The sequence below is a fragment of the Bombina bombina genome, chromosome 7, assembly GCF_027579735.1.
Source record: "Bombina bombina isolate aBomBom1 chromosome 7, aBomBom1.pri, whole genome shotgun sequence".
NCBI lineage: Eukaryota > Metazoa > Chordata > Amphibia > Anura > Bombinatoridae > Bombina > Bombina bombina.
This window is the reverse complement of record NC_069505.1, coordinates 374,120,166-374,141,272: the sequence shown is the minus strand read 5'-3', so window position 1 is coordinate 374,141,272 and position 21,107 is coordinate 374,120,166. Positions and strand designations below refer to the sequence as shown.

The 21,107-nt window shown below is 41.3% G+C and overlaps 2 protein-coding genes across 3 annotated transcripts in view; one reads left to right on the top strand and one right to left on the bottom strand.

Moving 5' to 3' along the window:
* Positions 1-21,107, bottom strand: part of TWF2 (twinfilin actin binding protein 2) — a 609,681-nt gene that overhangs the window by 143,929 nt on the left and 444,645 nt on the right. The window lies entirely within an intron of this gene.
* Positions 1-21,107, top strand: part of WBP11 (WW domain binding protein 11) — a 193,072-nt gene that overhangs the window by 26,136 nt on the left and 145,829 nt on the right. For both annotated transcript variants that reach the window (XM_053721086.1, XM_053721087.1), the window contains exons 3-5: positions 203-234; positions 1,521-1,614; positions 10,113-10,309. In XM_053721086.1, coding sequence (XP_053577061.1) covers positions 203-234; positions 1,521-1,614; positions 10,113-10,309 — 323 coding nt within the window. The remainder of the gene's footprint in view (positions 1-202; positions 235-1,520; positions 1,615-10,112; positions 10,310-21,107) is intronic.

Genomic DNA, 21,107 nt, shown 5'->3' with positions numbered 1-21,107 from the left:
GTGCAAAGGTGCAGTGATCGGTTAAGCTAACTTGCTCTCACCCATCATCTGATTATTTCCCTTCTGCACTGGTACAGCTTTAATGAAAACCTGGCCTGTTGGGGGATACTTGAGGACCGTGGTTAAGAAATAAAGCTTACAATGACAAATGGAACTTTGATTTCCTGTACCTTTATGTGTATTTTATTTTTTTTCCCTACAGGAAAGGAAGCCAGAAAGAGAGAACTGAAAAAGGTACGAAATGATTGTATTTCCAACAAAGTGACCATATAATGTCCATGTTTTAACTTAAATTTAACTTGGTTGTAAAGAGTGTTTTCTAATGGAGCATTGAGTTATAGAGAAGTATGGGAAGCTCCGATGTTTTATTTTTACATTCCGAGGGACAATAAACTTCTTAGTCATACTAATACTGTTCCTATAGTAAATGGGACAATACCACAAATTCCACAGACACAGTTCAAGAAATGTCTTATAGATGTCAGCAATTAATGAGTGAGTTCGAATGAAGTAGGTTTTATTTATAGACAGAATAGGGTGTGTAGGAAAATATTTACAAACTTGGACAGAGATAGGAGGGTAAAGTGTTATTGATTTTATACATTAGCTCCAAATCAGAGAGAGAAATCTAATGAGTCTGGTAGAGGTGATTGTAATGGAGATACAGTAGTTTGGGAAAATGGAATTGATTGTCGGTTATTAAGGTGAGATTAAAGTATCTTTATTTAATATTGTGCAAGAAACTATTTTACAGCATTTTTCCAGATGGAAGAAGCAGAATTTATCCATAGACTGAATGCAAGGAGCAATTTAAATTTATTAAGGCAAATATAATCCCAAAACCTCTGGTATAGCGGCTTTAAATTATTTCTGCATTGCCTGGAACAATTGTGTGGAGATAGTGAAGGAAGCTTACTTTTTGGAGATGTCATTTTAGATAATGAGAGGGCAGCTTTGGGTGTCAGAGGATATACATACAATACTAAAACCCACAGAACTTTGGGGCCTGTTGCTGAGCCTCGTGGTGCCTTAACAGATGGTGGTAAAGGGGCAGAGAATGTGCCAGAGAAGTATACACAGTAGAGGTATATTTATAAATAAGGAGGTTGGAAGAGACCCATGAGAGCTCTGTCACAAGTGCAAATAAATTGGAGAATGTGGTCAACTGTTGAGACTGCAGATAGATTGGTAAGGATTAGACGGGAGACAAACGCCTATGGCTTTGAACTTGTCATTTGGGACTTTGTTTTTTAAGTCTTTACTGTGGAATCTTTATTTTCTGTGTGTAAAATTCTCCAAATTTTTATTAGGTTTTTAGTAATTTGGCAAATCGCTGCAATAACTAAACCTTTCCCAATGGTTTAAAACTGATGCATATTTAGAAACCACTATTTTATATTTATCGCCATTATTTTACTTTTTGTCCAAATTTTAAAATTAGAGCTCCAGGTCTTTTGCTAAGTTATTCTGTAACGTTCATGTCCCTCAATCATTGTCTTTTTCTATCTCTCACACAATAGAACAAGAAGCAGAGAATGATGGTGAGAGCAGCTGTGCTAAAAATGAAGGATCCAAAACAGATAATTCGGGATATGGAAAAACTTGATGAGATGGGTAAGTAGTATAGAGAAGAGGGGCCATTATTAAAGCATTTACTGTATTATTTGTTTTTTTTTTCAGTCTAGATTTTGAAGTAAAATATAGCAATTATAACTTCAATTTATTATTAAAGGGACACTCAAGTCATAATTAAACTTTCATGGTTCAGGTAGAGCAGACAACTTTCAAATTTAAACTTTTTTCATTCTCTTGGTATCCTTTGTTGAAGTGTACCTAGGAAGGCTTAGGAGCAGCAAGCTAGTGATTGGTGGCTGCACATATATGCCACTTGCCGTTGGCTTACTTTGTGTTCAGCTAGCTCCCAGTAGCGAATTGTTGCTGATTCAGAAAGAATACCAAGAGAATTAAAGGACCACTAAACACAAAAGAATAGCATAATCAATAAATGCATAATAGAGAGAATGCAAAAGCACTTAGTTTTGAATGTCAAGTGAGTAGATTTTTTTTTTTTTCCTGACAAATGTCAGTAAGATTTTCCTTCCTAGTGCATCAGCCAATCACAAAATGCATAAACGTACAACCTGTGAATCTTGCACATGCTCAGTAGAAGCTGGTACCACAGAAAAAGATGGTGCATAATGTATTTATATAATGAAAGTGAATTGTAAAGTTGTTTAAAATTCTGTGATCTATCTGAATCATGAAAGAAAAATGTTTTCCTTTTGAGCAATTCTGACAAAATCAATATATATTTTCAGATCAACAATAGTTGTGGTTTATTTTTCTTTTCCTTTTTTTTTCTTTCTAATGACACAATGAGTCCACGGATCATCAATTGCTTTTGGGAATATCACTTTTGGCCAGCAGGAGGAGGCAAAGAGCACCACTGCAAAGCTGTTTAAGTATCACTTCCCTACCCAAAACCCCCAGTTATTCTCTTTGCCTCTAGTGCAAGGAAGAGGTGAAGTAATTAGGTGTCCTGATTAAGATTCTTCTATCAAGATTTTTTTTTATTTTGAAGTCTGGGCAAGATTGCTCTGGCCTTCCATCACAATTTGGGTCTAGCTGTACTCCACGTTAGTCTCTTCAGCAGGGCTGTGGTGGCTTTAACCCCTTAATGACCGAAGACGTGCAGGGTACGTCCTCTAAAAAAAATAGTACGTACCCTGTACGTTGTCGGTCTTGGAAAGCGGTGGAAGCGATCCTGCTCACTTCCAGCCGCTTTCCGGTTATTGCAGTGATGCCTCAATATCGAGGCATCCTGCAATAACCCTACTTGGCCATCCGATGCAGAGAGAGCCACTCTGTGGCCCTCTCTGCACCGGACATCAATGGCCGGTATCGTGGGTGGGAGGCGGGTGGGCGGCCATCGATGCAAGAGGGGGGGCGGGCGCGTGCATTGGGAGGGAACGGCTACACTACAGAAAAAATGTTGAATAAAAGTGGGATACAGTGGGGTCATATTTTATTTAAAATAAAATAAAAAAATAAAAAAAAGGGGGATCTGGGAGGGGGTGAGGGGTTGGTCTTTGGGGGGGGAGCTACACTACAGAAAAAAAAGCATTTTTTTGTAAACTGGGTACTGGCAGACAGCTGCCAGTACCCAAGATGGCTCCCAATAAGGTAGAGGGGAAGGGTTAGAGATCTGTTGGGGGGGGGGGGAATCAGGGAGGTGTGGGGATCCTACACATCACCATATGTAAATATGCTAAAAAAAAAAATTAAGATACCTTTTTATTTTAGTACTGGCAGACAATTGTGGGGTGGGGGAGGGAAGAGAGCTGTTTGGGAGGGATCAGGGGGTGTGATGTGTCAGGTGGGAGGCTGATCTCTACACTAAAGCTAAAATTAACCCTACAAGCTACCTAATTAACCCCTTCACTGCTAGACATAATACACGTGTGATGCGCAGCGGCATTTAGCGGCCTTCTAATTACCAAAAAGCAACGCCAAAGCCATATACTGTATGTCTGCTATTTCTGAACAAAGGGGATCCCAGAGAAGCATTTACAACCATTTGTGCCATAATTGCACAAGCTGTTTGTAAATAATTTCAGTGAGAAACCTAAAATTGTGAATATTTTTTTTTTTTTTTATTTTGATCGCATTTGGCGGTGAAATGGTGGCATGAAATATACCAAGATGGGCCTAAATCAATACTTGGGATTGTCTACTACACTAAAGCTAAAATTAACCCTAGATGCTCCCTACATGCTTCCTAATTAACCCCTTCACTGCTGGGCATAATACATGTGTGGTTCGCAGTGGCATTTAGCGGCCTTCTAATTACCAAAAAGCAAAGCCATATATGTCTATTTCTGAACAAAGGGGATCCCAGAGAAGCATTTACAACCATTTATGCCATAATTGCACAAGTTGTTTGTAAATAATTTCAGTGAGAAACCTAAAGTTTGTGAAAAGTGAACAATTTTTTTTATTTGATCTCATTTGGCGGTGGAATGAAATATACCAAAATGGGCCTAGATCAATACTTTTGGATGTCTTCTAAAAAAAAAATATATACATGTCAAGGAATATTCAGGGATTCCTGAAAGATATCAGCGTCCCAATGTAACTAGCGCTAATTTTGAAAAAAAGTGGTTTGGCAATAGCAAAGTGCTACTTGTATTTATTGCCCTATAACTTGCAAAAAACATGTAAACATTGGGTATTTCTAAACTCAGGACAACATTTAGAAACTATTTAGCATGGGTGTTTTTTGTTGGTTGTAGATGTGTAACAGATTTTGGGGGTCAAAGTTAGAAAAAGTGTGTGTGGTGTTTATTTTTTTTTATTTTTTTCCTTATTTTATAAAAAAAAAATTATAGTAAAAAATGTATATAATATGTGTGGGTACAGTAAATGAATAAGAGGAAAATTACAGCTCAACACAAACACAGCAAAAATGCAAAAATAGTCTTGGTCCCAAATGGACAGAGAAAGTGTTGTGGTCATTAAGGGGTTAAAGCAGTTAGGAACTTGTAAAGTGTGCTTTGCTGCGTTTTCCTAACATGTTGTTGCCCTGGTATAGAAAGCCTGAGTAAGCTTACTCTGTCTTTCTTTTTACACCGGTATCTGTGAGGAGCGGCATCCTCTCAAACTTTGTGAGTCGTTTGACTGCCGGACGACTAGAATGCAGGTAAGTGCCTTTTGTTCTTCTGGAGCTAGAAGGCTGGCACTGTAGGGGTTAAGACCTTCTGCTTTAAATGGGACATATCCCTTTTTGGGATGATTACGGCAGTGGCAGGCACATTATGCATAGACTTGGAGGCTGTTATCCTCCTTCAAAAAGAGGAAGGAGTTAACTACCTATTGAGGTCATTGTATCTTATAGTAACAACGATACAGGGACTGTTGTGGTGTATATGCAGGGATTCCACAGCTCTGCTGTTAATACCTTTTTGGGAACTGTGCGAGGGCTAAAGCTTTTACTTACTTTATTAGCTTTTTGTCATGCTCAAGTTCCCCTTCTAAGACCTACAAAATGCTTCAGTTTGTGGGAGATGGTCAACGACATTATGTTCTTGCCGTGCCGACCTTGGCCACGCCTCCTTTACAGAGCGGCACCATTTTTGAGGTTGAGTACTTGTTTTCCTTCTCTGACTCGCTCTCCAGCATGAGAACATAACGGAGCTGCTGGCTGCCTTCCTCCTTATTGATAGTTTTCCTCTATCTATGGAGACGATTTTTGGTGTGTGAGGGATTATTTGTAAGATTATCTCTTGTTTTTAGTTTTGTCAAAGTCACAATCGCATATTTTCACTGATTTTCAGTGTAATTCAAGTAGGACTAAAGGAAATTATGCAGACATTTTTCTTCATGTTCATCTGTGCATTATAAAGTGAGGAGTACAATGTGTAGGTTAGATTTCCTTCACCTAAGGAAATACTAGTTTAATTTTCTGCATAATTTTTATTGCTACAGAATGAAACAGAGGTCTGTCCTTAAATCTATTACGTATTCAATTAAGGCCCTATAATTCTTAAAGTGACAGTGTCATGTTAAATATTTTAAATAAAAATTATTATTTTAAGATTCTAAAAATCTTTTTTTAGCCTCATGTCTCCCTGGGTGATGCTGTTTATGCCAAGCCACAACTTTTTCCTATTGTCCTGAGCCTTGTTTATGGTGTCACATGCAGTGCTCTGCGGTTCCTCTAATCTCCTGGAGGAGTTATTTGCTTTCAGAATTGTCTGCTTTTGGCATCTGTGGCTTTATCTGCCTTTCCTATCTTAAAGGGAAATCGCAAGAGGTTCTATAAGGAATCCGATAACAAGGTGTCTGCGCCTTTTGCTACTTCGCATTCTGTCCTTGTAGTTTTTATGAGCAGGATAGTTGGTAGTATTTGAGAGTTAACCCTCTGCTTTGGACAGTGTAATGCCTTCATCTGGCACTGAAGTAGTTCACTTCAGATTCATGCCTGATCTCCCTTGTATTTTGGAAGGGTCAGCTACTTGGAAAACTTAGACTCTCCTGTCGTCAATCCTCAAGAATCTAGTGAATTTTTATTTACTTGGTTTCATATGTTAATTTTTTTTTTTTCCTGTTCTCGACCGTGCTAGGAAAATTTCCTCAGGTATGGGAGAAGTCAGGGATTCCTTTTCCCCTGTCCGTAATAACCTGTCTCCTTTAAATATCATGGTGCTTAAGGTAGTAGAGGCCATTGATATTCTGGTTAAGAACTTCAATCATTATTAGGATAGCTGTACGTTTACAAAAAATTTTATGGACAAGTCTGGCATCCTTTTGGTGCAACATCTTGTCGGATTCCATTTTGGTGGACTCCATGAGGAGATCAATGTTAGAAAGGCCGTTAGGCAGATATTTTCTTTGTGCTGTCCTAGCCCGCCGGGCATTACAGTTGTTCAACTGAGAAGCCTACTTGTGGCTTAGTTGTATAGTCTACGCCTTATAGTTGAGTTGTGGCAGATTTAATTTTTAGGATTCCTCCAAATCCACGCTTCTGGCGTTTCCCTTTTTAAGTAAGAGTACTTGTTTGGACCTGGTCTGACGGTATTATCCTCTGAATTGCGGGGGGAAGAGTTTTTGCTATCACCTTGTCAAGTGATTTAAAGTACAAAAGAACAAGGTAGGGGGGCAGAGTAATTATAGGACAGGTACTTCCAATACGTTACTTCACTTAAATGAGGTGAAGGGTACAATTATTAATATTATTGACCTTATTAAAATGGGAATTTAAACCTGTTGCAGAAACTGGACAGAGAACAAGTAACAACTAGCAAACTAATTGTAAAAAGGGTTACAATAGAGTGTGAGAAGTCTAGCTCTGCAAAAAATGGATTTACATGACTCTGCAAGACTGGTTGAAATAAAAGGGTCAAGTGAGTAAGACCTAAAGGAATGTTTTCCTCTTTCATCAGGGGTCATGTCTTTTAGACTAGTCTCATATTTTTTTTCCGGAGGCAGATTTCTCTTTCTAGAGTATCTGCTATTCAGGTACAATGAGACTCCTTCCTTGAAACAGGGTTCAGGGCGTTCTTTCCTGGGGAGAGTTCCAGCCCCTGTCTGGGAACGTGATCTGGGTCTTTATTTCAAGTATCTCTGGTGCTGACCATCAAAATAATATCCATTCTCTTTTGGTTCTGGGTCTGTTCGTAAGAACATAAACCTGAGGGATTTGTGTTTATTGTTCCCATGTTTCGGGGTCTTCACTAGTTTATGGATTCAGCAGCTGAGAAACTCCTTTAGGTCCTGGAGTAGTACATCTTTTGGACTATAGATGGTTCAGGTGTCATCCTTCCTTCAAACTATCTCTTTTTCAAGAGATTTTTGTCCAATCTACTTTCCCATGGATGGGAAATGAACCTGGAGAAGTCTTCCACGTTCCATCTTCATGGGTGGACTTTTTAGACTCTCTATTTAGAAAAAGGTTTCGGACAGAGGTCAAAGTCAAGGATTTATTCCTTTTCCTCTCTCTGCAGTCTAATGTCCAGCCTACAGCAAGCTCTAGTTGTCCAGTAGATGGCTTAGCCTTTTCCAATCGGTAGGTTGGGAGTTAGGATCTATCTGCAGCTGCATTTACTTCTTTTTTTTAATAAATCGGTATAGGAGGGAATTGGTCCTATGGTTTCCATGGACTTTATTCCTTTTGCTATTTTCCATAAAATGGAAGACATTTGGCTCTGTCTCAAAGAATAGATATAGATTAGTCGACAAGAGTCTCTTTACAGTAGTAGTTTTTTTTTTTTTTTAGCAATATCTATCTATGGACGCGTGCTTCTGGAGATATTCCTGGGTGATGTATCCACGGATGCCAACCTGCTGGGCTGGTATGCTGTCTGGGTCTTATTAAAATAATGGACTTGGGAGTGTCTGCTCTTCTCTTTAATGTAGAGTAGTGAACGATTTTCAATGCTCTGATAGCTTGGCCTCTTGGCATCAGTCGTTCTTAGCTTGGTTCCAGTCGGACTATATCACCTCTTGGTTTAGATCATCCTGAGGAAGGCCTTCTGGGTCAGGGTCCCTTTCTTCATCTAGTTTCCCTGATGCTGCCTACTTGAAGTTTGAACAATTGGTTTTGTGTTAGCGTGGTATTCCGAATCAGTCATTGAGACCATGACTCAGGCTTGCCTTCTGGTTTCTAGAAGAATTGCCATAGAATATGGCATATTTTTCTTTTTTTGGTGTGTATCCAAGGGTTCTCTTGGAGTGGAGTCAGGATCCTAGAAATCTGTCCGGTCTCTAGGATGTCTGGAGGCAGTCGGTACACTGAGGGGTCAGATTCTGCTTTTGTCTTTTTGGCTACTTATGCGTCTGGCGGTTGTGCCAGATATGCAATCTTTGTATCAGGCCTGGCCAGAATGAGGCCTGTCCTTAATGTCGGTTGCTCCCCCTTGGAGCATTATCCTTGTTTTTAGGGTTTGTGGCACATTCTGTAGATATTAAGTGTTATCTCGGAAGATTATCTTTGCTGCTCAGAGAGTCTCGGAACTCTCAACCTGCAGTGTGTTTCGCCTTATCTTATCTTTCTGCAGATATGGTTGTTCTTCGTATTAAGTTAGGTTTTCTTCCTAACTTGTGTCGGATGGGAATATTATGAAGGAGATTGTTGTTCCTTGTCTATGTCCCAATCCTTACCATAAGGAACGTTGGTGGCACAAAATGAATATTGTGCATGTTCTTAATTTCTTTCTACAGGCGACTAAGGATTTTTGCCAGTTTTCTGTTTGGATGTTTGTTTCTCTGGGACAGCTTATCTTTCCTTTTTGGTTGGAAGTGTGATTAGTTTGATTATGAGACTGCTGGACAGCAGCCTCTTGAGAGAATTACAGCTCTTTTCTCTAGGGCTTTATCTGCTTCTTGGGTTTTCAAGAATGAAGCTTCTGTTGATCAGATTTGCAAGACTGCAACTTTGGTTCTTTCTGCTTAAATTTTTCCGAATGTTTTAAATTTGATAGTTTGCCTCAGCTGAGGCAGCTTTTGGGAGACAGGTTCTTCTAGCAGTGGTGCCCTCTGTTTAGGTCACCTGTCTTGTCCCTTCCTTATCTGTGTCCTCTAGCTTGGGTATTGATTCCCAACAGTAATTGATGATGATCTGTGGACTCACTGTGTCATTAGAAAGAAAACAAAATGTATGCTTACCTGATGAATTTATTTATTTCTTGACACAGAAAGTTCACGGCCCGCCCTGTGTTTTTACAGACAGGTTTTTTTTTCTTTGTTATATAAACTTCAGGCACCTCTGCACCTTGTGTTATTTCCTTTCTCTCCTTTCCCTTAGTCGAATGACTGGGGGTTGTGAATAGGGGAGTGATACTTAAAGGGACACTCAATCAAAATTAAACTTTCATTATTCAGATAGAGCATGCCATTTTAAACAACTTTCCAATTTACTTCCATTAAAAAAATGTGCACAGTATTTTTATATTTACATTTTTTGAGTCACCAGGTCCTACTGAGCATGTGCAAGAATAAGTGTGTATGCATTTGTGAATGGCTAATTGCTGTCACATGGTACGTGTATGCATTTGTGAATGGCTGATGGCTGTCACATGGTACAGGGGGAGTTGAAAAATACATAACTTTTAAAATTGTCAGAAAAAAAATCTACTACTCATTTGAAGTTCAGATTAAGTGCTATTGCATTGTCTTGTTATCTTGTATTTGTTGATTATGCAAATCTACTGTGTTGAGGTCCTTTAACAGCTTTGCTGTGGTGCTCTTTGCCTCCTCCTGCTGGTCAGGAGTGCTATTCCCAACAGTAATTGATGGTGATCTGAGTACTCACCGTGTCAAGAAATACATTTATCAGGTAAGCATAAATTTTGTTTTTATTCTAAATGTTTTAGTGGAACCATGGACCCCAAAAGATAACCATTTTAACTGGATAAACTCCACCCACTTCAGGTTACTTGACTGAAGGATATTACAATTTACAGTTCCATATTTTTTTATTTCAATAGCAGTGGGTTTTGCCTTCGTACAATAGATTGGACTTTTTTCCAATTGTTTTGTCTAAAAGTTCTTTTTATTTAATATACCTGTCTTGTCATGGTGATCATGTATCATTTTTATCTACACTTGTCCTTCAGAGTTTAATCCTGTGCAGCAACCACAGCTCAATGAAAAAGTTCTGAAGGACAAACGTAAAAAATTGCGGGAAACATTTGAACGTATCTTACGTCTGTATGAGAAGGAAAATCCAGAGATGTACAAGGAACTCAGAAAAATTGAACTTGATTATGAGCAGAAAAGATCACAGCTCAGCCAGTATTTTGATGCTGTAAAGGTAAGTGTGTAACAACATCCTATGTATTAAAGGGACATAAAACCCCTTTAGATGATAATATAAAATGTGTAATTGTATGTGTCGTTAAGACATTGTGATAAGCTTTTTCTTTGCCCCTTTCCTTCTTAATATGAAGAGAGTCCACAACTTCATTCCTTGTGGGGAATATAGAACCTGGCCACCAGGAGGAGGCAAAGGCACCCCAGCCAAAGGCTTAAATACCTCCCCCACTTCCCTCATATTCCAGTCATTCTTTACCTTTCGTCAGTAAGTTGGCAGAGAAGTGTCAGAAGATATGGAGTAGTTCCTTATGAAGGGTATCTACCCTTTGAAATGGGACTGGAGTTTTAAGTAGTCTTGTCAGCCTCTCAGTGAGAGCATTGACGAAAGTTAGGGTCTGAAAATGCAGGAAGAGTCTTTCTGCAAAACCATCCAGACTCGTTTTAACAGCTCCTAAGCAATCAGTGTTGACGTGTTTCACTGCCTGCTTTCATCACACAAGTCCATGTCGGGAGCGATGTTACAAGACTGTCACACCTAAGAGGCTGTGTTTCTGTTCCACAGCATAGATTCCGGTAAGATTGTTTCATATTTTACACATATGGTAATGCTAGAAGACAGGGTCACAGTGTGGCTCCTTTTATCTGTATGGAATCAAAGGTTAATATCTCCTGAGGGGGGGGGGGATTATTGAACAGTGGGGATTAATATCATACATTTTTGTGTATTGTTTTTTGAGGCTCATACGCTGATTTTGGAATATACAGTTTACTTTCACTTTAGAACTGAGCAGCTTTACAGCTTGGAGCACTTTTCCTTAGCGGAGGCGGTCCTAGGTTGCGCTCCATCTGACTGGGTGTGGTCGTAGTTTCATTTCCTATTCTCTGACCGTGCTGGTTATCGGAGAGAAGCGGTTTACTCTGTGTGCCTGGGTCATAGGTGGTGAGTGTCCCAGCCATTGGGGGTATAAAGGTGCCGTTTTATATAACGTTGTTATTGTTATATTAGGACATAGCCCATAGCTATGGAGGACTCTGACATTTTAGAGGGTAGTCCCTCTATACCTAAGACTAATGCCTGTTTATATTGTGAGGAGGCCAAGGTATATCCGCCCTCTCAATTATGTTCCACATGCCTAGAAAAAGTGATTGTCAAAAAAAGGTTAACATGTTTGATACCACTGAGCCTTCCACTTCTGAGGGGTCCCCGTCCGGTGATGTGCGTACCCTGCTTTCATCTCCTAATACACATGCAGTTTCCCATAGCACGCCTGATCCATTTGAAAGGAGGCCTTTTACCTCCAGACTTCACTGCATAGTTACAAACGGTGCTGTCTGCGGCCATTAGTGCTTTACCTCGCCCTGATAAGCGAAATGTCAAATATTGCTATCCTTCCCAGGGGTCATCATCTAGTTTATTGGCTATAGCTGATAGACGGTTATCTGATGATGAAGTTCTTTCTGATACTTCAGAGTGTGAACTTTCTGGGTCTGAATCGGCTGCCTCTAAGCCTCCGATTGCAGAGGAACCAGATTTTAGATTTAGGATGGAGCACTGGCTACCTTAGAGGTTCCAGAGGCCTAACTGCCTGAAGAACCTTTAATTCCTAAACTGGATAGAGTTTGAGAACAGGGTTGTTCCTCAGACTTGGATTGGTTCTTTATTCACCCCTTCGTCTGCCTTTTAAGAAACTGTTCCCGGTCCCGGACTCTCAATTGGAGTTGTGGGGTTCCGTCCCTAAGGTGGATGGTGCTGTCTCCACACTTGCAAAACACACTACTTTCCCACTGGAGGATAGCTCGTCCTTCAAAGAGCCCATGGATAAAAATATGTTTCAACATTCTGGATATTTCAACCAGCGGCAGCGGCTACCTACTGGTGTGACTCCTTATCAGAATTGATCGAGGTGGAAGGTCCCCTTGATATTATTCTAGATAGAATTAAGGCTTTAAGGGTTGCTTATTCTTTTATTTGTGATGCGAATATGCAAATTATTTAAATGCTAAAACTGCTGGGGTTTCTGTTCAAGCCTGCCGGGCTCTTTGGCTGAAGTCCTTGGTCCAGGCCTGGACTCCCTCATTTCCACGGATACAGGGGGCAAGGGGGCCTTCTTACTGCAAGATAAATCCCTCGCCTGCAATTCTCCGCTAAGACTGAGCAACCTAAGACCTGGAAGCTGGCTCAGTCCTGGAATAAGTCCAAGCAGAGCAAGAAGCCCGCTAAGACTAAATCAGGATAAAGGGGTCACCCCTGGTCCTTCTATAGATCAGGTAGGGGGCAGACTTTCGCTCTTCTCAGAAGCTTGGTTCAGGGATATGCAGGATCCTTGGGTCCTGGAGGTAACTGCTAAGGGTTACAGAATTGGGTTCAAGTCTCTTCTACCCAAGGGCAGATTCCTTCAAATCTGTCATCAAAACCAGAAAAGAGGGATGGCTTTCTGGGGTGCGTTCGGGATCTGTCCTCCTTAGAAGTCATTGTCCCGGTTCCCATAGAGGAACGAGGCTTGGGATACTACTCAAACCTTTTCGTAGTCCCAAAGGAGGGAACTTCCCACATGATTCTGGACCTTAAGTGCTTAAACAAGTTTCTAAACGTCCCCTCGTTCTAGATGGAGACGATAAGGTCTATCCTTCCCTTAGTTCAGAAGGGACAGTTCATGACCACTATAGATCTGAAGGATGCTTACCTTCATGTCCCAATCCACAGGGAACACTTTTAGTTCCTATGGTTTGCCTTCCTGGACCAGCACTTCCAGTTTATTGCTCTTCCATTTGGCCAAGCTACTGCCCCAAGAATTTTCACAATGGTTCTGGGGGCTCTCTTAGCCGTGGCCAGAACCAAGGGCATTGCAGTAGCACCTTACTTGGACGATATTCTGGTACAAGCACCATCCTTTCGTCTAGCGGAAGAATATTCAGAATCTCTTCTCTCTCTTCTTCGATCCCATGGATGGACGATAAACTTAGAAAATAGTTCTTCCAAACACCAGGGTAGAATTCCTGGGCACTATAATAGACTCAATAGTCAAGAGGATATTTCTTTCAGACCAGAGACGTGGCAAGCAGGCTTCGGCAAGTCTTGCCCTCCGGACCTCCTCAAGGCCCTCTGTGGCGCAGTGTATGGAGGTGATTGGTCTCATGGTGTCCAGCATGGACATTTATTCCTTTGCCAGGTTCTGTGTCTGACCATTACAGCTGTGCATGCTGAGACAGTGGAACAGCAATCATTCGGATCTGTCTCAACAGATCTCTCTGGACAACCGGTCGAGAGAATCACTTTCTTGGTGTCTCTGTCCAGATCACCTGTCCCAAGGGTTATCCTTTTTAAGACCATCCTGGGAGATAATGACTACAGATGCGAGTCTCTCAGGATGGGGAGCAGTTTGGGGAGCCAAGAAGGCTCAGGGCCTTTGGTCTCGGTAGGAGAGCTCTTTTCCAATCAGACTCCAATCAGACAATATCACCTCGGTGGCTTACATCAACCACCAGGGAGGAACGAGGAGCTCCCTAGCAATGAGGGAGGTATCTCGGATTATGGAGTGGGCAGAGGTCCACAACTGTTCGCTGTCAGCGATCCATATTCCGGGTGTGGACAATTAGGAAGCGGATTTTCTCAGCAAACAATCCTTTCATCCGGGGGAATGGTCTCTCTATCCCGAGGTGTTTGCGGAGATATGCAACAGGTTAAGGACTCCGGAGATGTATCTCATGGCGTTCCGTCTCAATACCAAGCTACCCAGGTATGGGTCGAGATCCAGGGGTCCTCAGGTGGAGCTAATAGATGCATTAGTGGAGCCTTGGAGGTTCAGTCTAATATACTTTTTTTTTTTTTTTTTTACGCCATTACCTCTCCTTCCTCGAGTAGTGGCCCGCATCAGTGATACTGATTGCTCCATCGTGGCCGCGAAGGATGTGGTTTGCGGATCTAGTGGGGATGTCGTTGTCTCCTCCATGGAAGTTACCTTGTCGCAGGGATCTGCTGGAACAAGGTCCTTTTGTTCATCAAAATTTAGATTCTCTGAGGCTGACTGTGTGGAGATTGAACGATTAGTCCTACACAAGAGGTTTCTCTGAGAGAGTTATTGCTACTCTCATTCAAGCTCATAAGCCGGTTACTCGTCGCATCTATCATAAGGTGTGGAGGACCTACTTATTCTGGTGTGAAGAGTGGGGATTCCCCTGGCATAAGGTCAGGGTTACCAGGATTCTTTCCTTTCTCCAGAATGGTCTGGAGAATGGCCTTTCTGCTAGCTCCCTTAAGGGACAGATTTCGGCTCTATCTATTATACTGCACAAGAGGCAAGCTGAGCTTCCGGATGTTCAGTCTTTTGTTCAGGCTCTGGCTAGAATCAGGCCTGTATTTAGAGCTAGCGCTCCTCCTTGGAGTTTAAATCTTGTTCTTTTGCAGAAGGCTATGCATGTAATCAACATTAAATTACTGTCTTGGAAGGTTCTTTTTTTTTACTGGCTATTGCTTGGGTGTGTAGAGTCTCTGAAATGGCCGCCTTGCAATGTGAGCCTCCTTACCTAGTATTTCATGCTGATAAGGCTGTTCTTCGTACTGGGTTAGGTTTTCTTCCTAAGGTCGTTTCAGATTGCAACATCAATCAGAAGATTGTGGTTCCTTCCTTGTGTCCTAATCCTTTTTCTTCAAAGGAACGGTTACTTCATAATTTGGATGTGGTTCGGGCCTTGAAGTTCTATCTTCAGGCTACAAAGGAGTATAGACAGACTTCTTCTTTGTTTGTTGTCTATTCTGGGAAGCATAGGGGACAGAAGGCCTTGTCTACTTTCTTATCTTTTTGGTTGAGGAGCATTATTCGCTTAGCTTATGAGACCGTGGGACGTAAGCCTCCTCAGAGGATTAAGGCTCATTCAACTAGAACAGTGGCTTCCTCCTTGGGCCTTCAAGAACAAGGCCTTTATGGATCAGATTTGTAGGGCGGCTACCTGGTCCTCCTTGCATACCTTTTCTAAATTTTACAAGTTTGACCTTTTTGCTTCGTCTGAAGCAGCTTTTAGGAGAAAGGTTTTGCAGGCTGTGGTGCCCTCAGAATAGGGTCCGCCTCCTTTTTTGCCCTCCCGTTCATTCAGTGTCCTCTGGAGCTTGGTATGTGTTTTCCACAAGTAAGGAATGAAGCAGTGGACTCTCCTCATATTAAGAAGGAAAACATAAATTATGCTTACCAGATCATTTCCTTTCCTTCTGTATGAGGAGAGTCCACGGCCCCCATCCGTAAACTCCGATGGGCGGACCTAAATTTTGTTTTGTTCTTCTTGCACCATTTATACCCTGATATTTCTCCTATTGTTCCTTGTTCCCTTGGCAGAATGACTGGGATATGAGGGAAGTGGGGGAGGTATTTCAGCCTTTGGCTGGGTTGTCTTTGCCTCCTCCTGGTGGCCAGGTTCTATATTCCCCACAAGTAAAGAATTAAGCCGTGGAGACTCCTCGTACAGAAGGAAAGGAAATGATCTGGTAAGCATAATTAGTTTTTCTATGTATTTTAATATAATTTAATTTTTCTTTTTTTTTTTTTTAATTTTCAAACAGGGTAGATTAGATAAATTAATTTAAATTACTAGTCAGTAAGACTGATTTTTAAATCATAGTTTTTATTTTTAGGATAATGTTTCAAGTTATTTGACCATTACTGCCTTGGTTATATATTAGGTATGCATAAATAGCTGACTGAAATTATTGGGAGGTTAACTATCTTTAGTTTATATTTGATCAACCTTTAAGCTGTTCTTTATTTGCAGGCGAAAAATTGTTACTTTAAAGTGGTGGTAAATCCGAGCGTATTAAAAAAAAAAATAGCTAGGATTTACCATTGCTAAAAATGAGCATTTTAGTTAAAAAAAAAAAATCACCCTTTCTGTGCCACTGTAGCTCACTAAAATCAGATTCTCCAGCCGCCCACGGCACAGCGCTCGTCTACCAATCGGGTGATGTTTTCAAATCTAAACAAATAGCTGTGCTAGCATACAGAACACTAAGATGACAAGCACGTCTATTGGTTTAGAGTTGGAAACTTTACCTTATTGAGAGGAGAGCGCTGTGCTGTGGGTAGCCGGAGGCTCTGACTTTAGCGAGCTGCCGTGGCACAGACAGGGTGAGTTAAGCACCCTTTTTTTAATTAAATGATCAATGAAACTCCAGATTATTATTTTTTAGTGATGATAAATGTTAGCATTTTTAAATGCTTGGATTTGCCATCACTTTTAATAACAATTTAAATTATTTTATTTAAATGGAACTATTGTTTCATTTGTAATGCTTGCACCTCCCTCCTCACACTTAGGTCCTTGTGCAGATCTATTCCACTCCAAACAATCTTCTATTCAGTGAGCTTCTTGAATAGAAAACCTGCTGGACTGCCATGCTGTCGTGCAGCATTCAAGGTAAGTGCTAACTTTATTATTCTGGGGATTCATTCTCTCAGAGGGAAGTGAGCACTGCATTTCTTCCATTCACTTCTCAAGGTGAGATAAATGAAAGGGCCTTTATTGTGATGGGAATGTTTTAAATACGCTGGGGCTGGGACTCAAGTGTTATTTTTAATCCCGGTAGTTGTATTATCAAATTGACACACCGGGAAATAGCTAGTTTTCATTTTATGGTTCAAACTTAACTCCCCACTCTCTATCGGTATTATACGCTGGCCGATCGGGAGGTATGTTTTTCAGAGGCTATAGTGTTTATAGCAGTAGAAAGGGGGTTTTTGAAACAAGTGTACATAAAATAATTGGCTCCATCTGTCCCGGCGGCTCCATTTTTACTAATTTGCCCCTCGGGCTGATACGCCCACGATGGGTGGAGCTAGGCTGCGCTGCAGAAAGTTTTGCGCACCTTCTTATACAGGACCGCAGTGACGGAGTCTTGACATGATGTACTCAGTTTAGTTTAGCTTGGAGCATTGTCTACTTTTGGGGTCAGTCTTATTTTAGCTGACACAAGGGCCATCGTGTTGTGCAGTTGAAGCACGGTTTCCGGTATCATCCGGTTTATAATTAAACATATTACCAACCCTACTCATATTTACTGTTATGCTACAAATATGGAGTAGCTCTACACATTACAGACAGGACAGTAGTGTTTTTCTTTCATTTGTATGTTGGTTCTTTCTGATGGCTGTGTGGCTTGGAATAGAACGATGGTCCACTGACATTCTTTTCAGTTAAAGCGACAGTACCATTTCTTTTCAGTTAAAGCGACAGTACCGTTTTTTTTTATGGACATTCAGCTGTTTACTGTATAATACAGCTTTGTACTTAAAATGGTTCAAGTGTCCACAGGAAATTATTCTCCTGGCCCACATGCAGTGCTCTGCGGTTCCTTGCCATTTTCAGAGGCATGGTGTGCACAAATCATAAGTGCATAGCAATGTCTATTTCCAGCGGGGTTATCATAACACTTGGTGACAGAAACAAGAGGATTTACATATTACACTTCTGTTTGTTAATATAGAGGAAAAATGTTATCCTTTTTTAAAATTTAAAGTGGCAGTAACGTATTTTCCTGTGTTAAATTTTATTGTAAATATTCCTCCTACAACGGTGCATGTTGGAGAGTTTGGTGACACCGGTCACTCCATACCACAATTTTCTACACTATAGTGTCCTATATACTTTATGAGCCACAGGCAGTGCTCTGCGGTTCCTTGTAAAGACCTTGCTTTTGATGTCCATAGCGATGTCTTGTTAGTCATATTTTTTCTGTGTCAATTTTATTAAACGAATTGCAGCTGTTTATTTGTTAATTCATCCCTTGTAACGTAGTATGGTACAAAACACTCAAATATGAGTTACTTTCAGTTTTAAGGTGACATGATAGGTCAGCATGCTAAGGCACTGTGGCTGACCGCTGTAGCAACCAAAGAGTTGCAGGTTTGATCCCTGGCGAGGTCCACTCAACCTCTCATCCTTTCAAGGTTGATAAACCTGAACGGTGCCTTGAGACCCTTATGGGTGATTAGTCGCGCTTTACAAGTACCCTATACATACATACATACTATCAAATTTATTGTTCTGTGTACATTATAATGACTTTCAGCTGTTCCTTTTGTTAGTTTATCTCTTGTGCTTGAAGATGACACAAACGCACACAAGGATAGCGTTACTTTTCAGATTCAAGGATCTGTATCGTTTCCTATTTTATTTTTTATTTTTTGAACCGACTCCCTCTACGGCGATTGCTGTCTGGGAGTCTGTTAACAATTGCCTCAAATTTTTTCCATAAGTTTCTGGCCCACATGCATTGCCCTGCGTCTTCTTCAAAGACTGTTTCCCATAGCCGTATCAGCTAGGAGGCTGGACGACATTCCTTAGGGCTCACATTTAGTAATGGGACACAAACCAGGGTTTACTATGGCAACCATCTGTGTACTTTGCTACCGTCACTGGTGTGACGGCATATTGGTTTGATGCATTGTATTAGGCTATTAGTCAGTATTTTCCCTGGATAAAATCCAGGACGAGATAAAACTTTCAATTGACTAATTCCTTTATTTCAATTTCTTCTCTGCCAGTTATCTAACTGGGAGCATAGGTGATTCTGTTCCGGCTTTTGGAGCCTTATGGTTAGAGCCTTGTTTATGGAATATGTTCTAGGACCAAGATTTTGGTGAACACATAACCTGCTGTTGAATCACAGACAGCATGGGGACCTTACCCCAGTCCGGGATTAGATCTTGTAGGGGACTGACTTTCTGTCTTCGTGCAAGTGTGGTTTCAAACTCCTGTTTTTCCTCTCAGACTGTTTCTGATTTCAAGATTGTCTGAGGATCAGACAAAGGATGAGACGCCCTTACACTGCGTAGGAGACCTCTCAGACCTGGGATTGTTCCAGTTCTAATACTGGTACAGGATCTGGAGCTTCTGGTCGGGTTGTGGTTCCCAAAAAAAGGGGGAGTTTTCAGACCATTTTTTAAGAAGGGTACTGTCCTTCAAGATGGAAACTATTACATTGCTCCATTTCTTCCTTGATCCTAGAGGGTCAATTTATGTCAAGGGTGGATTAAGGGTTGAGTACCTTCATGTGCCGTTCATGAGAATCGTCTCGTTTTAGGGTTTGCCTTTCTGGACAAGCTTTTCCTCGTTCGTGGTCTTTCCACAGTGCCGAGTTCTTATGGTGGATCTGGGATTGCTGTTGGCGGTGCTTCAGTTATGGGGCATTACAATTGCGCCCTATCTGACTAATATCCTAGTCCAGGTGTCATCTTTACAGTAAACAAGATTTTCACGGACATGGCGTTATTCTTCCCGTGTATTCACGGGTGGAAGGCGTCTTTGGAAAAATGTTCCTTAGTTCCAAGCACAAGGGTAGCTTCTTGGGAATCATGATGCATTCCATATCAATAATGATTGTTCTGACTGCGGTCAGGAAATCAGTGTCTATCTATACTGGTCCTTTAGTGGTTCTGTATATAGTGGTATTCGGGCCGCTGACGGCTATGGACATTAGCCGGACAGATGGCTTAGCATGCTAAGGCACTGTGACCAAGTTCTGTATCAACTTGAGGGTTGCTGGTTCCATCACCGGTGAGGTCTATTCAACCTTCATCCTTCGGTTGATGGACTGAACAGCGCCTTATCACTTGAATTTCTGTTTGTTCGTTCCGCCTCAGACCTATACAGTTAGGCATCCTCAGGCAATGGAACGGAGACTATGCAACCTTGTCTCCTCATATTACTCTTTTTTTCTATGGTGGTTGTCTCTGGTTCACCTATTCCAGGGAACGTGATTTAGCAGAGTGTGGACTCAAGCGGAGTCTGTTCTTTTTATAGACTTCCTGCAACTGAGAGCGAGCTTCTCGGCTCTTCTGGTCTGGCCTCAGTTGGCTTCGGACTAGTTTCATTCCTGTTATCTGTCTGCGATCCATATCCCAGGGGTGGACACTTGGGACTTGGATTTTCTGAGTAGACAGACTTATCAATCGGGAGAGTGGGGACTTCATCTGGGAGTATTCTCCAACCTGATTTTTAAATGGGGTCGGCCGGAGTTAAATCTCGTGACGTCTTGTCAGACTGCCTGGCTTTTGGGGTTCGGGTCCAGGTCCATGTCACCCTGTCCAAGATGATAATTGCCTGGGCAGTTCTTTGGGGGGGTTTTTGGCCAAGAAAATCTATTCCCCCGTTTGCGTTTCTTGCTGGGCAAATCAAATACGTGAAGGCTTCAGTGATCCTCCTTGCTTCTACGTGGCTTTGCAGGATTTGGTATACTGATCTGGTGGACATGTCATCTCAGCCTCCGTGGATGCTCCCATTGAGGAAAGACCTTCTCATTCAGGGACCCTTCCATCATCCGAATCTAGTTACACTGCAGCTGTCTGCTTGTAGATTGAACGCTTAATTTTATCTAAGCAAGGTTTTTCAGATTCGGTCATAGATACCTTGATTCAGGCGCGTAAGCCTGTTACTAGGAAAATTTACCATAAGATATGGCGTAAATATTTTTCTTGGTGTGAATCCAAGGGCTACTCTTGAAGTAGAGTTAGGATTCCCAGGATTTTGTCTTTTCTCCACGAGGGATTGGAGAAGAGGTTGTCCGCAAGCTCTTTGAAAGGACAGATTTCTGCTTTATCCATATTGTTACACAAGCGTCTGGCAGATGTCCCAGATGTACAGTCTTTTGTCAGGCTCTGACTAGAATCAGGCCTTTATTTAGATCAATTGCTCCTCCTTGGAATTTAAATTTAATTCTTAGAGTTCTTCAAGGGGTTCTGTTTGAACCTATGCATTCCATAGATATTAAGTTATTATCTTGGACAGTTTTATTTTTGGTTGCTATTTCTTCT